Source organism: Kogia breviceps, chromosome 7 (assembly GCF_026419965.1).
Source record: "Kogia breviceps isolate mKogBre1 chromosome 7, mKogBre1 haplotype 1, whole genome shotgun sequence".
In the NCBI taxonomy this organism is placed as follows: domain Eukaryota; kingdom Metazoa; phylum Chordata; class Mammalia; order Artiodactyla; family Physeteridae; genus Kogia; species Kogia breviceps.
The window spans coordinates 74,798,906-74,814,326 of record NC_081316.1 but is presented as its reverse complement, the minus strand read 5'-3'; the positions used below and the strand labels follow the sequence as shown (position 1 = coordinate 74,814,326).

General features: G+C 47.7%; 1 protein-coding gene across 2 annotated transcripts in view; it reads right to left on the bottom strand.

The window, feature by feature from the left end:
- GALNT18 (polypeptide N-acetylgalactosaminyltransferase 18) overlaps nucleotides 1–15,421 on the bottom strand; it is a 349,313-nt gene that overhangs the window by 165,492 nt on the left and 168,400 nt on the right. For both annotated transcript variants that reach the window (XM_059067917.2, XM_067038607.1), the window contains exon 2: nucleotides 14,198–14,390. In XM_059067917.2, the coding sequence (XP_058923900.1) occupies nucleotides 14,198–14,390 (193 nt within the window). The remainder of the gene's footprint in view (nucleotides 1–14,197; nucleotides 14,391–15,421) is intronic.

Sequence of the window (15,421 nt, the reverse complement as noted above, 5' to 3'; positions counted from 1 at the left end):
CACCAAAAGATAGGTGGGGGGAAGGGAAAGAATCAAGCTTTTACCCAAATCTGCTTCATACTTAGAATTTGAGTAAAGCCATCAGGTTAACAGCTTGGTGTAGAATTCATTCATTGTTGTATTTAATGTAATAGATATTTATTGAGTTTCTTCCATGAGATAGGTACTGCACTGAGGGTACAGCAGGACGTGGACAAAGGGCCTGTCCTCATGGAGCTTATGCTTTGATGGGGGAAGCAGGCGAACATGGAAGCAAACAAATGATACAACTTCATATAAGTGCTGAGATGAAAAGTAATGCAGGGTTGGCAGATAGCGTGATGCCCTGGCAGCTGTTCTAGAAGGAGTGGTTAGGGAAGGGCTCTGTGAGGGGAGAGGTCTGACCAGAAACTCACATGGCATGCCACAGTGAGCTGTGCAAAGGCCCAGTGGGGCGAAGGGAACAGTGCTGTGACTAGAGAGGAGGTGATGGAGGGAACCAGCTCATGAAACTGCAGCAAAAGGCAGACAGAGATGAGGAGGTGGAGGGAGGGAATTAAATGAAGGAGAAAGACTGGATTGACTCCATAAGCTCAACAGACCCTTTCCAAAAATTTGTTGTTGTTAATAGTATCGTTATAACAGAAATTAAAAGGTTGCTGGTTAACAGTCAAATAATGCTTTTGGCTAGTGCTTCTTCATGGTTATCAAGACCAGCAGCTGGCCTTTCCTTAAGCATGGAGACTGACAGAAGTATTAACATACAACCTACTTGCTAACTGTGGTTTAAAAATAATCCTTTATATGGTCAGACTACTAGCACATGACCTTTATTTTTCTATGAAAGTGTAATGAACAACTCCTAATAAGGTCAATATATCAGTACCCTGTCAGTTCACTGTCCACCCCACTAACTCCACCAGCATGAAGACTGTGACCCCTACGTCTGTCCCCACTTCTCCAGGGGTTTCCTCTGAGCTCTCCCAGCCTCACTATCTGAAGCTTCCGGTGGTTCTCAAGTCTTTTCCAGAGTTAGGGGTTAACTGCCTTCTCCTCCTCTCTTCCCTTCTTAATTCTCAGCCTAACCACTCCATTTCCGCCTTCCAAGGAGACCAAGTTGAATGTCTCCCAGCAACGGCCACGGCCGTCCTGATGGCTTGAGCAGCTGCTATGTCTAAGATCTGTCTCCTGATGATCTTTCTGCAAGCAGAGTGGAAATGTTACTTTTGTTTTACAAGCTAAACTCTGCTGATCACTGTTTTCGCACGCAAGACTCTTTCCAACACGGTTGTTACTTAACAGCCCCTTTGAGCGGGACACCTAGGAGACTGCATCACATTTGTGTGTGTTTATTGCCTGTCTCCCTCTACTATAATGACCCTCCCTGAGAGCAGGGACTTTATTCTGCTACTGTGCTAGCTCCCAACCTTAAGCCAGGGTGTGGCATATAGTAGACTTTTGGAATTGAACAAAACTAAAAGGTTTATTTATTTTATCCATGCATACTTCAGAGATATTGCGGGTTTGGTTCCAGACCACTGAGATATTGCAGGTTTGGTTCCAGACCACTGAAATAAGGCAAATATTACAATACAGTGAGTCACATAAATATTTTGGTTTCCCAGTGCATTTAAAATTATGTTTCTACTACACTGTAGTGTATTAAGTGTACAATAGCATTATGTCCTAAAAATACCAATGTATATGCTTTAATTAAAAATATTTTATTGCTAAAAATTGCTAACCATCATATGACAACACAAACTTTCAATTTGTAGAAAATGCAGTATCTGCGAAGTACAGTAAAGTGAAATACAATAAGACAAGATATGCCTGCATAAGGCGTAAATTTCACATGCGTGCCACTGATCTCAGCACGCTCTTTTCATACAAACCTCCTCCCTCTGAAGGAGAGTCAGGTCCTCTCCCACCAGCAGGCCCTTCCTCTTCCACCCTCCCTCCCCTGGATTTATGGCCGCAACTGCTCACTTTCAGTCTCCAGCAGGCTCTCAGTTCCTTTGCACTGTAATTAAGTGATCCCTCCAGGCCAAATGTCCTGACCTCCTTAAATCCTTCCTTCCTCCCGTTCTCTCCTGGGAGCCGCTCCAGGGCCCTCCCAGGAACAGCCACAGTGCTTTTTCTCCACACCTCGTGGCATCTAACCTAAACCTGGGTCTGCGTGAGCAGACAGGTGAAGGGTAGGCAGGTTAAGAAAGACGAGGTGGGATAGTTTATAGGGAGAGGACATTGCAGGGGAGGGGGACGAATAGAGCCACCCAGATGCTAACCCAGCTGTGCCCCGACTTGCTGCGTAATCCTGGGCAAGCCACTTCCCTGCTCTCCATATCTTGTCACAAATTAAGGGAGGTAGAAGCAACGATCAGAGGTGTCTTCTCTGTACAGTTCAGGATCTTCTATCTCACATGTGGTGAATGGAAGATGTCTCACTAAAGAAATAGTTTGCAAACGTTCTCTCCCTCCTAGCCAGTGCCTGGTCGTCACCAAATGCCACAAAACACATACTTCCCCTTACCACTGTTGTGACTAGGCAGGGTGACCAACTTCATCCTGGTCTGCCCGGGACTCTCCCAGTTGCAACACTGAGAGTCCCAAGCACACTGGGATGGGTTGGTCATCCTGTAACTAGACCACAGCTTCCTGATGGTAGGGGCAGATCTTGCTCATGACTGCATGTCCTCTGCCCGGCACTGTTCCTGGCCATCAGCAGGCATTGAGCCTGCATCTCTTGAATAAACCGATAGCATCCTTTTCAAAGTCCCCAACACACACACATTCACACAGTATGATGGCTACCTTCGTTTCAACATCAAAGCAGAACTTACATGGCTGAGAGGAGAGGCCAAAAGAGGGAAGAAGAACAGCACGTCAGATGAGATGTCTGCATACCTGCCGGTCACACCATCATCACTGCCGGATACTGAACTCAGGACAGAAGCCTGCCTGCAGTGGGGCAGCCCTAGGCCTTCCAAAGAAACACACATCCAAGAGGGTTTGTTCCAGACCCGAGCCCAGCAATTCTGTTCCCGAGTCCGGCCACTTCACCCACAAACCAGCACCAGCCTCTGCCCGAGGGCTGTGCCTCTCATATTCACACACTGAGATGTTCTCCCCCAGCACCTGCATCCTCCTGGGTCTGGCCAGCACAGCCTTTGCTGCCAGAGCCTGCCGTCCCCACCTGCTCTGGTGTCTGCCTCTGTCCTCCCCTTCTCCGCTTGCCTCTCCAGAGAAGGGCCAGGGGATGTGAGAATTGGAGGAACCACCAGGGGTAACTGGCCCTTCCCTATTTATGCTCCTTGAGAAAGCCTGACTGTACCAGACCGGCCCCTTACATATTTTGAGAAGAGGTACACTCTTTTGTAAAATTAACCATAAAAGTTCCCTTTTTATTTTATTCTTGTTCAAAGTTGAGCCATTTTCCACTAGAGATGAAAACAAGGCATTTCTGAGAGGGGAGTACTATGGCCGTCTAATAAGCCGGGACTGCTGGTCATGATATAGTCAACTACATCCATCTCTGCACACAGAGGTGGTGTGGGTATGGAAGTGGCTATGTAGGGAGCCTCCCGGCAGAGCTCCCTGACACGGTTTGGAGCTGTTTATGAGGCAAGTTTATATCAAAAGCCTTAGAGCCGCCACTACCTGTGAGGGGCAGGGAAGCAGTGGCAGACTAAGGACGGCCGAGCCAGGCGCCCTGCCACTGGGTACCGTCCAGGGCAGCAGCCAGACACCCCCATATTGGACCGATGGATTCTCCCCTCCCGGTGACTTCGGCAAATCTACGAGCTCCCGGCACATCAGAGCATGACTCGTGGAGCCTGCTTGACCTCTTCCAGAGCAAAGATCAAAGTAGAATGTGAGCTGTGGTCTGCCGGCCAATGAGTACAGGGAACCAGGTCCAACTATGCCTGGATTCTGGGAGTGAAAGAGGGACCGACCTGGACCAAACAGAGAGAAGATGACACTCCCAGGTACCCACTCCCCTGAGTGCCCAAAGCCCCTCTTTCTTCCCAGGTTTCTCCTAGAGAGGCTCTACCCCTGTACCCGTGGTCAGCACACAAGGGTTCAGCTGTACCATTAACCACCTAGAGCATAAACCCTGGGATCAGCAGTGCCTTCTTGTCCCTTACAGCTATCTGTGCCCTCACTCAGGCCTCCACCCTTCTCCCTGTACCCACAGGACTTGCTTGACCCTCCTCTGGCCGCACTTGGGTATACTTCTGGCTTCTTCTAGAACTTTCCAGATTAGATAGGCTCCCAGCCTGCCAGCGAACAGTCTGTTGGGCTTAATAAGAGCCGAGGATGAGGGCAATATGGGGGTTCTCACTGGGCATGAGTGCAGTCAAGAATTCCACTCCCTGTGCCTGGCATCTCTATCACCACAACCTCTGGAGCTCAGACACTGCATGGTACAGCTACCCGTACTGCTCAGGGACTCCTCACAGAATATCTGGAAGTAACAATAGTACTAATTTCCATTTACTGAGTGCTTATGATTTGCCATAAATCACGCTAAGAGATAAACGGATGTTTTTACTCTTTTTTCCCCCCCTCTGAACTTTATTCCTTCCTACAGTCTTATATGGTAAACATTTTATCCCCATTTTACAGATGAGGGAAACAGGGCTGAGGGAGTAAGTTATCTTCCAGGGTTTACACCTGGGCTCATTTGCCTCCAAAGCCAGTACCCATAGTCCCCGCTAAACTAGGGTCTGTACCTTCTTTCCACACCCACCCAGAGATTCATCTGTCCAGACACTGGTGTTGTGATAACCTGAAGACCTGGTGGAGGGAGGGGCAAAAGGGAAGTCACTCCAGGTCAAGTCTGATGAAAGATGGGGCAGACGTAGTGTGTCTAATAGGATGACATGGACTAACATGATAAAATACTACTGGGCACGTGAAGCCTAAAATTGCCTTCCTGTCCCATTGCTCCCATTGAGATAAACCCTCCCCATATATACTCCTTGTATGAAGCTGTCTGTGTCCCTGCCAGGTGGCCTCACCATTCCGCCCACAACTCATGGGACCGAAGACTGCTTCCTGAGCCCCAAGTAGCTATCGACGGGCTGGCGGTCAGTGTACAGAGCAGTCTAGCCCAGGAGCTCTTATAGCTGCATCTCATGATATTGAAGAAGGACCAGCAGCCCAGCCCTATCAAGCCCTTTCTCATGGGGAGGTTGAACATGAGGTACCCTAAGAAGACAAGCAGAAATGATGGGGTTGGAAACAGAACACTGTCACTGAGTGAGCTGCAGATGTGAACAGTCACTGTTAGAGACACGGCACTCTAAGAGATGAACAGAGAGGATGCAGACTCGAGCCTGTCCAGGATGTCCTGAGCCACCCTGCCCTCCTCCAGAGCCTGGATACGTGGCTTCCGCTGGTGTGATTATGTGACTGTGTAGACACTGGCCTACAAAGAATCCCAGACATCTGTGGTCACCTGAGTGAGTTCAGTGCCTTCCTCCATGAGAGCACACCTACCCTAGCAAAGAAAGACCCACTGCACTTCCTGGACTGGGATCGGATCCCCACAGGCAGGCCCGACAGGTGGGAAAAAGGAGGACGGGGCGTCTTTACTCTCCAGAAGAGCCTTGCTCCGGCCTCTGATGCCCAGAACTCTGGGCTGGGGAGAAATCACTCTGTCCTACACTGCCTACCTGGCCCTCCTCACCTAATGCCAGGGTGGAAGGCCCGTCCCGTGTGGCTCCTTGTCCACTCTGTGGTCCTTCTGGTACTTAAAGTCATGACCATGTCCCCCAGGCTATCTCTTTTACAAATCAGAGACCCAGATAAAAAGTAGCAAAAAGTTAAATAGCAGTTACTCTGATGTCAGGCAATGTTCTAAGAGCTCTCTATATATTACACATTCAATCTTTGCATTACCATCTCTAATTTACAGATAGGAAAACCAAAACACAGAGAGGCTAGGTAACTAACTTGCTGGAGGTCAGCCAGCTTTGTAAGTGACAGACCTGGACTTGGATCCCAGGGAATTGGGTTCTACATATCACTCAATAATCTAGCAAAAACTTCATCATCTGTTAGTCATGTTACTCAGTTTTTCTCCTGAGTCGTTCTCCTCTAAACATATGTCACTTTCTCTATATCCCATAAAATCCAATTCTGCAGTTGTGATCTGAGTAAAACAAAACTATTGCCTCCCCATTTTAAGCCATTAATAGAGCTCAAGATTACATCCTCTTTAAGAACAACTATGTGATACTATTGGCCCATAATGTGTTTAATTAACTAGGATCCAGAAGCATTTTCCCAGATTGCTCCAGTTAAGAAGTATTTCTCCCTATGTTTGTGCAGTCAGCATTTTTGATGCAACAGCAGAACCATTACCCAGGGTGTTGATTTTACCCACTTTGTCCTGAGGCTGCCCTCATGGAAGTCTCATCTTTCAAAGACTTCTGGGTCATCTCCACAGAGCCAAAATCCCAAACTAGAAAAGCTCCCCTAGGCAGGGTGGGGCAAGGGGCCTGAGTAGTGTCCTGGAGACAGAGACCCAGGTAAAAATACTGGCTCTGCTACATACCACTGGTGGGAGCTTGACCAAGTTTCTTAACTTTGCAAATATTCAGTATTCTCCTATATAAAATGGAAATAATAATAACTACCCCAGAGAGATAAGAGGATAAAGTTAAAGGACGACATAGACATTAAGCAGTTTGCACAGTGCCTGCCACATAAGTGAGCAAGTGGTGGCTCTTGGTGTAAATGCTTAGCCCCAGCGTAGCAACTCCCAGATGATCCAGCAATCATGTCCCAGCTCCTCACCTGAAACCGCCCCCCTTCCCCGCCAGGACCAGATATATAACTTGTGGGGCTCAGTGCAAAAGGAAAACACGGTGGCCCCTGTTGAAAAATTATTAAGAATTTTAGCACCGCAACAGCAGATCATTAAACCAAATGCAGAGCCCTTCTAGCCTTCTCAGGATCCTGTGCAAAAAGGGCCCACTCTATAGTGTCCTGATACTAATACTGCCGCTGTAAACAAGTCCTGCAAACTTGGTGACTTCAAATAACACAAATTTGTTATCTTCTGGTTCTGGAGGCCAGAAGTCTGACAAAGGTCTCATTGGGCTAAAATCAAAGTATCAGCAGAACTGCATTCCTTTCTGTAGGTTCTAGGTGATAATCTGTTAGATACTGTTCTTGCCTTTTTCAGTATCTAAAGGCTGCCCACATTCATGGCTCTTTTCCATCTTCAAAGCCAGCAATGGCTGGTTGACTCCTTCTCACATAGCCATCTCTCTGGCTTATTCTTCCACTTTCAAGTGTCCTGTGATTACACTGGGTCCAACCAGATAATTCAGGATGATCTCCTTATTTTAGTCAGCTGATTAGCAACCTTAATTCCACCTGCAACCTTAATTCTCCTTTGCCATGTAATATACCATATTCACAGGTTCCAGAGATTAGGACGTGAACACCCTTGGGAGGCCATTATCCTGCCTACCATATACACTCATGAAGCCAGCACTGTTGACCCTCAAAGTTCAGAGACCTCAGATGACTGTCTAGAGGTTGCACCATGAAGACCCCATGGCCCTCTGATCCATACACACAAACCTGGTGACCATCCTCAGAGTGGTGGCAGCAAATACCCACAGCCACCTGGATGGACCCTAACCTGCTCCTAGGGGGACCCAGAGCCCTGGCTCCAGGCTGCATTCTTTCTTTTCTTTAATCTCATCCTGCTTCTTACCACTTGGATGTTCACACAGGGTCTCTCCAGCTCAGGACCCAGGGCTCCTTTGTGGTTGGGTCTGGGTGGATCTGCCCCAGTTGCTTCCACCTGGGGCTGCAGAAAATAGTTCAACCCCCTTTACCAGCTCCTTGTGCCTCAGCCCCAGGCCTTAACCTACCAGTCAACCCAAGAGCCAATCCTCCCTCACTCCTGGGAGGGATGTGGACCTCAGGAGATGCTGGCGAGAAAGGCAACATCATTACCGATGGCTCAGGGGCCTCTGAGGATCTGCCAGCAAGAGGCAGGAAGCAATACCTGCTGGAGGCTCTGCCCTGAGCTACCTTAGAGGTAGGCCATAGAGTTGCCATGGCAATGTGACAGCCCTGAAGCCGGAGCCCACAGGCCCCTCCTTTTCCTACCCATACCCAATGCCCACTAGATCAGGGGTTCATCCCTTATATCCCCCGGCCCCTGTATAGAAATAATACCCACTGCCTGCAGCAAAGAATGAGGCAGGCACCGGCTGCTGTGGAGCTGGTGAGTTACCAATATGCTAACTACCCCACCCGCCATCACTGGGGTGGGAGGCCCACCCTTAACCCTCCTGTCCTGATCTGGCAAGCTTGCTTTAGCCCTCCACGATCCTCCTTCCCCACAATCAAAACCCATTTTCTCAGTGACCTCCCTAAAGATGTCGCCTCCATCCTCCCTCTCCATCCCACAGGCAAAGGACTTCCTTGATCTCTTTCTCACACCATAATATTTCAAAAAGTTGATGCTTAATTTATATGCAGTGAAACGCACAGATCTTAAGTGTCTAGTTCGATGCATTTTGACAAATATATACACCTATATAGTCCACACCCCAATCAAGACTTGTCTTTCCCTTCTCTTTTTGCCTCTGGGAGGTTATTTTGGAGGCTACAGATAAGAAGCAGCAGGTGGGACACTGGGAGGCAGGAGGAGGTACATAGAGAAAGCCATGGGGATGTTTGGAGCTTCCAGCGGGGGACATGAGGGATGGAGTAAAGTCCAGCCAGGCTGAGATGCAGACTTTCTCCCCTTCGATTTTCACCCCAGGAAGCAAGAAGGCAAACCCCTGTGCAGATCTGGCAAAGGTCTCACGTGGGGTGAGGTCTGGGAGGCTCACCGGAAGAAGCAACCACTGTCCCGTCTCCCCTGGGTCTTTCCACCTGGATGGCCAAGGGGCCTGCTCTGTTCTTATTACAATAATGCAGGAAGAATGAATGGCGCTTTGACTTCCCCGAAAGCCAAGTGTCCTGGTGCCCGGAGGAAATACGTCCTCTCTCTGCATGGATCAAAGACCCCAGATGAGGCTAATGAAACTGGCATTTCCAGTTCCCATGTCCTTCTGAGGCAGGAGATAAATGGGCCCCAGGCTGAACAGCTGGAGTTTGTTCCCTGGGGACAGAGACTCCAAAATAGCCAGAGCGAGAGAGGAGCTGAGCCCTGCCCAGATAAAAGATAGAGACCACATATTTCTCATTCTTGAGGTCAAGGAGACCTTCCTGAATACACATGCGCAGAAAAGATCCTTGAAGGTCAAAAAGGGAGTGATGTCAACCTATCCATAGGCGTCTTCGCTAGAATCCATCTTGGCTAAGAGATGGGCGTGCACACATGGGACGACCCTCACGTAAACCAAATAAGGACTCAGAACCAGGCAAAGCAAGATCACTGCCAAAGGAAACCCAGAAAAATGCCCCATATAAGTGATTCAAACTACCACGAGGGTGCTACTCTCTCTCTGAGTCCACACGTGTGTACCTATTCACACGTACTCTTTTTTCCTCCTAATAAACACTTTACTTGTTTCACTACTTTCCGTCTCTTTGTAGAAACTTATTTCTACAAAGCTGATGGGCCAGAGCCTTGTCACTGGCCACTGGTCCCTGGTGGTCTAATAGCTAGGGTTCAGCGCTCTCACTGCTGCGGCCTGACTTCAGCCTCTGGCTGGAGAACTGAAATCCTGTTTCAAGCCAAGGCCACCTGAGATGACTTCCATTTCCAGGGGAGGGTGGCCAAAACTGGTAAAGGGAGGCTCCTTGCAGACGTCAACCTCCAGGTGCTGCTTCCCTGAGCAGAGGCCCCAGGAGGACAGGGCTTCTGTGGGTGTCAAGTGCCGTCCCTGACTTACTAGAAACCTGCTTGGATGACTCCTTCCCAAGGAGGCAGGAGATCCTCTGCAAATTTTTTGATCACTTGCCTTCTGATCCCATCCACTCTGGATCCCGCGACAGTGTAAGTTCCCGGAGGTTTCTCTGTCTGACGCTTTACTGGGTACCTGGCACACACTTGGTGCTCAATAAATATTTATTGGATGAATGAACTAATGAAGCCTACCTAGCAAACAGGTGGATGGATTTTTTTTCCTTCTAGTTGCCTCTTGTCCTGTGTATAAGGCACTGAGCACACTTTGGCCCTCTCTCAGCCTGATGACAAGGTGGTCAGATTACCAAGAGAGGAGACAAAATAAGGGCCCAAACAGAGGTGATGGAAGGGAGGGTAGGGCAGAATTTGGGACACCCACTTTCTGGTCCAGGAATGAAGCCAAGGAACATAGCATCAGGGTTAGAACTTGGCAAAGTCAAGAATACAAAGAGCAGAGTGCAGAATCCAAGGATGCCTCCAGGGCAGAAATCCCCAAGGGCAAACAGGAGGTAAAAGGAGGAAAGGCACAGGAGCTGGGACTGAAGCAAGGTACACCTGGAGTGATTCTTCTAGAGACTGTCCTTAGCATGGGGCTTCCTCTCCAGATGCTCCCTGTACCCCTACCCACCTTGCTCTAAATCCCAACATTTGCCATAGCTGAGGTTTCACTCTATGCCTTCATAACAGCTTTGAGGTTCACTGAAACAATTTTTCCACTTCCTGAACCAGATAAGCTAATCAGCTCCATGCTATACATTGTTAAAGCAGGGCCCACCCCCATTAGTATGACGCAAATGGACACCTCAAGGCAGTGAAGCACAGTGACAGTTACAAGCACAAATTCTATTGCCAGACTGCCTGAGTTCAAATCCCAGTCCTGCCACTAGTGACCTTGGGCAGATTACATAATCTCTCTGCGCCTCAGTTTCCTCTTGTATAAAATGGAGACTAATAATAATACTATGAAATAGTAAGAAATACATATATTGATCTCTGCCCCCAGTTCCTGACAATATTTATTAGTAGTCTTAGACTAATAATAATACTGTGAAATAGTAAGAAATACATATATTGATCTCTGTCTCCAGTTCCTGACATTATTTGTTTAGTCTTTGAACCATAGCCCCTAAATCCTTTGTAATTTACTGAGTGAAAGGAGTGTCTGACACAGAGGTCCCACATCCTTTAGAATTTCCTGGGTGATCGGAGTATCTCTTTTTTTTTCTCAAAACAGATAACTTTTTATTGAATTGTAGTTGATTTACAATGTTGTGTTAGTTTCAGGTGTACAGTAAAGTGATTCAATTATACATATATGTATATATCTATTCCTTTTCAGGTTCTTTTCCATTATAGGTTATTATAAGGTATTGAATATAGTTTCCTGTGCTATACAGTAGGCCCTTGTTGTTTATCTATTTTATATATAGTAGTGTGTATCTATTAATCCTAAACTCCTAATTTATCCCTCCCCCTTCTTTCCCCTTTGGTAACCATATGTTTGTTTTCTATGTCTGTGAATCTATTTGTTTTATAAATAACTTCATTTGTATTTTTTTTTTAGATTTCACATATAAGTGTTATCATATGATATGTCTTTCTCTGACTTATTTCACTTAGTATGATAATCTCTGGGTCCATCCATGTTGCTTCAAATGGCATTACTTCATTCATATATATATGTGTGTAGATATGTATGTATATATATATATATATACACACACACCACATCTTTATCCATTCATCTGTCGACGGACATTTAGATGGCTTCCATTACTTGACTACCGTAAATAGTGCTACTATGAACATCAGGATGCATGTATCTTTTTGAATTTAGAGTTTTCATCTTTTCCAGATGTATACCCAGGAGTGGGATTGCTGGGTCATATGGTAGTTCTATTTTTAGTTTTTTAAGGAACCTCCATACTGTTCTCCATAGTGGCTGCACCAATTTACATTCCCACCAGCAGTGTAGGAGGGTTCCCTTTTCTCCACCCCCTCTCCAGCATTTATTATTTATAGACTTTTTGATGATGGCCATTCTGACTGGTGTGAGGTGATACCTCATTATAGTTTTGATTTGCATTTCTCTAATGATTAGCGATGCTGAGCATCTTTCCCGTGCCTATTGGCCAACTGTATGTCTTCTTTGGAGAAATGTCTATTTAGGTCTTCTGCCCAGGTAGGAGTATCTTTTGATCTAATGAGGAAGATTCTTGGCAGGCTCCTGAATGAGGGTTGGTCACCAGAAAGACCAAGCCATGATTAGAAGTTTGGAACTTTCAGTCCTACCCCCCATTCTCTGGAGAGAGGGGAGAGGCTGGAAAATGAGTTAATAATCAATCATGCCTATGTAATGATGCCTCCATAAAAATCCCTAAAATACAGAATTCAGAGAGCATCCAGGTTGGTGAGCACATATTGGGAGGGTGATGCACCCCCAACTCCACAGGGACAGAAGCTCCTGAGCTCGGGACACTTCCAGACCTCACCCTATGTCTCTCTTCATGTGGCTCTCTTCCCACGGAGCCCCTCACAGGGTAAAAGTCACATACCTTGCAACAGTTAACAGAGCCCTTCCCTGCAATTCTTTTTTTTTTTTTTTTTTTTTTTTTGCGGTATGCGGGCCTCTCACTGTTGTGGCCTCTCCCGTTGCGGAGCACAGGCTCCGGACGCGCAGGCCTAGCGGCCATGGCTCACGGGCTTAGTTGCTCCGCGGCATGTGGGATCTTCCCGGACCAGGGCACGAACCCGTGTCTCCTGCATCGGCAGGCGGATTCTCAACCACTGCGCCACCAGGGAAGCCCTTCCCTGCAATTCTTAACTTGGGCTGTGCATGGGAATCACCCGAGGACTCTAAACAACATGGGTACGGAGTTCCACCTCTGGAAACTCTCGCCCAATTGGTCTAGGGTAGAGCCTGGTATCAGGATTATTTTAAAGCTCCCAGAGGAGTTGAATGTGTAGCCAAGTTTGAGAACTACCAACCCCCCACTCCGACTTGATCTGCTTCCTGTTGCCCCTCTGATCTCATCTCCAACTACTGCCTTCTAGCTTGCTCTGTTCCAGCCACAAGGACCTCCTTCCTTTTCTTCAAACATGCCAGGCACATGTTGACCTCAGGAACTTTGTACATGCTGGTCCCTCTGTCCAGAAAGTTTTTCCCCTGAGTATCAACATGGCTCACTTCCTCATCTCCTCTAGGTCTTTGCTCAAATGTCACCTTCTTAGTGAGGCCTTCTCTGACCATCTCATTAAAAATTCATCCCCTCCTCTTATTCCAGGCTGTTCCAATCTCCCTCTTCCACCTTAACATTTCCCCACGGTACTTACTACTATCTAACCTGCTACTTAGGTGACTTTGTTTTGTTTCTTATCTGTCCTCACCTAACTAGAATAGAACACAAGCTCCCAGAGGGTAAGGATTCCTGTCTGTTTTGTTCACTGCTCTATCTCTGGGTCTAGACTATTCTGGCACATAATAAGTGCTCAATAAATATCCTTTAAATGAACATATATTCTTCTCTCCCCTTGTAGACCCTCAGCTGCTCTTTCATCCCTAGAGCCCAGCCCAGTTCTCCTGGGCCAAGAAAAACCACACCCAACTAAATGGCCTACATCAGGTGCTCAATAAATGTCTATGAAACTGAACTGAACTCCCCTTCCCAAAGAATATAGCCCCCAAGCCCAGCAGCAAGATCTTTCCTGAAAACTCCAGATATAAGCTCACTGTGGTTTGCAGCTTTAAGAAAATTTTTAAAATAAGGGGAAAGTGGGGAAAAGAAGGTGTTGGTGGGGAGCTCACAAAAGTTAATGAGATTTTCTCAGCTACGGTACATGCCCACATTTTTAATAATTAGGAGTAATAAAAATTCTAACTGAACCTTAAAGGAACATCTTCTGTAACAAAGAGAGAAGTCAAGACAGACTTCTCTGTTGGGTGTAATGACTTGTTGGCCTCAGAAGATGGATGTACTTTAAAAAACTAATTTATAGAAAAAAAAAGAATTGTTCATAAAAATGCAACTGATTGGGTTAAAATGACTTATTAACAGGAATGCCAGATGATTCTTGTTCCCTCAAGGATTAAATTAGGTTATTAATCCTCCAAATTTCGAATGGAAGAAAGCCTTCCCCCTGCTTAGCAGATGGAGACACTGAGGCTGGGGGAGTAGGGAGAGACTTGCCTGAGGCAGCAGACCCTGGCTGAAGCCGGGAAGAGACCCAGGAGTCCAGACACCAAGTCCTAGCTCTGTCCCCAGCACTGTGGTGACCCCACCTCCCCACTTGCAGGTCAACAAGGGCCCGGCCACTGACTCTGCTCACCCACTGGGTCTGAGGTCAGGCAGGGGCCGGTCGAGGGGTAGGCGGTCACTGAGGTAGGCATTGTAGCCGTAGTACTGGAACTGCTTCAGGGCCACACGCCGGCCTTCGGGGCTGAGCTCCTGGCCCCAGTGTGCAAACAGAGAAGAGTCTGTGAAGGGTTCAGCCTCTGCCTCCTCAGGTTTGGCGGGGGCCTCTGCAGAAAGAAGGGATAAGGAGACAGTGGGTCAGAGTTCACCCCTGCATATGCCATGACAACCCCTCTCCCTTCCTCACCATTGCCTTGGGTAAAACAATCTTAGCCCCAACTTTGGGGGTGGGGGAAGGGAGACTAGCACCTTCACGCTTCCGCAAACTCATTTATCCATCCATACATCCATTCACCCACCCAACAACCACTAGCGCAACGGATATAGAAATATACCCAACAGGGTCTGCTGGGAAGCCGACGGGTGTGATCCTGATGCCCCTTGGCTTTAGCTAGAACCTTCTCCTTTCCCAGTCTGCCTTCTCATCAGAGATGCCGGTCCCAGCCCGCGCATGGGACTTCTGCTTCTCTTTCCCCAGATCGCACCCCCATTCCCTGCCAGCTCTGAACCTGTCCCACACCCAGGTGCCCGAGCTGGGCATCTGCTCCCCTGCCCAGTTCTTGCTAGTCCACCCCTGTCTCCACTGCCTGGTCCTGCTGTGAGTTTCCTGGTCCCACCGTACAACGTTCACCTGGCTGCAAGGACCCTCAGCCAGACTGCTTCCTGCTGCTTCAGGCTCTGCCCACCAGGATAGGGAATCGTTGGCACAGGGGACAGCCATACCATCCCCAAACCTCCACGCACTCTGGGCACTGCTCATTGGACCCCTGGTAGACTTTGTGGGGGGCAGTGCTCACACCAGGTCAAGAAGAGCTCATCGTTTTCCTGGAAGCTTCCAAGAAAAGCGGAAGAGGCATTATTACCTATAAGAGCAGAGGCTTGGATTCAAATAAATCCCTACTCCACCATTCACTGGCTGCATGACCACAAGCAAACACTAAACCTCTCGATGCCTTGATTTCCCCACCTGTAATGTGGGAATAATAATACCCACCCACCACCCCCAAGATCTGTGAGGATTACATACAATCATGTATATAAAACACTTGTCTCAGAATAAGTGCACAACAAATGGTAATCAGGGTTGCTATAGCAAGAGGAGCCTGGAGGGTCATTTAAGTCCTTCTTTTATGGAGAT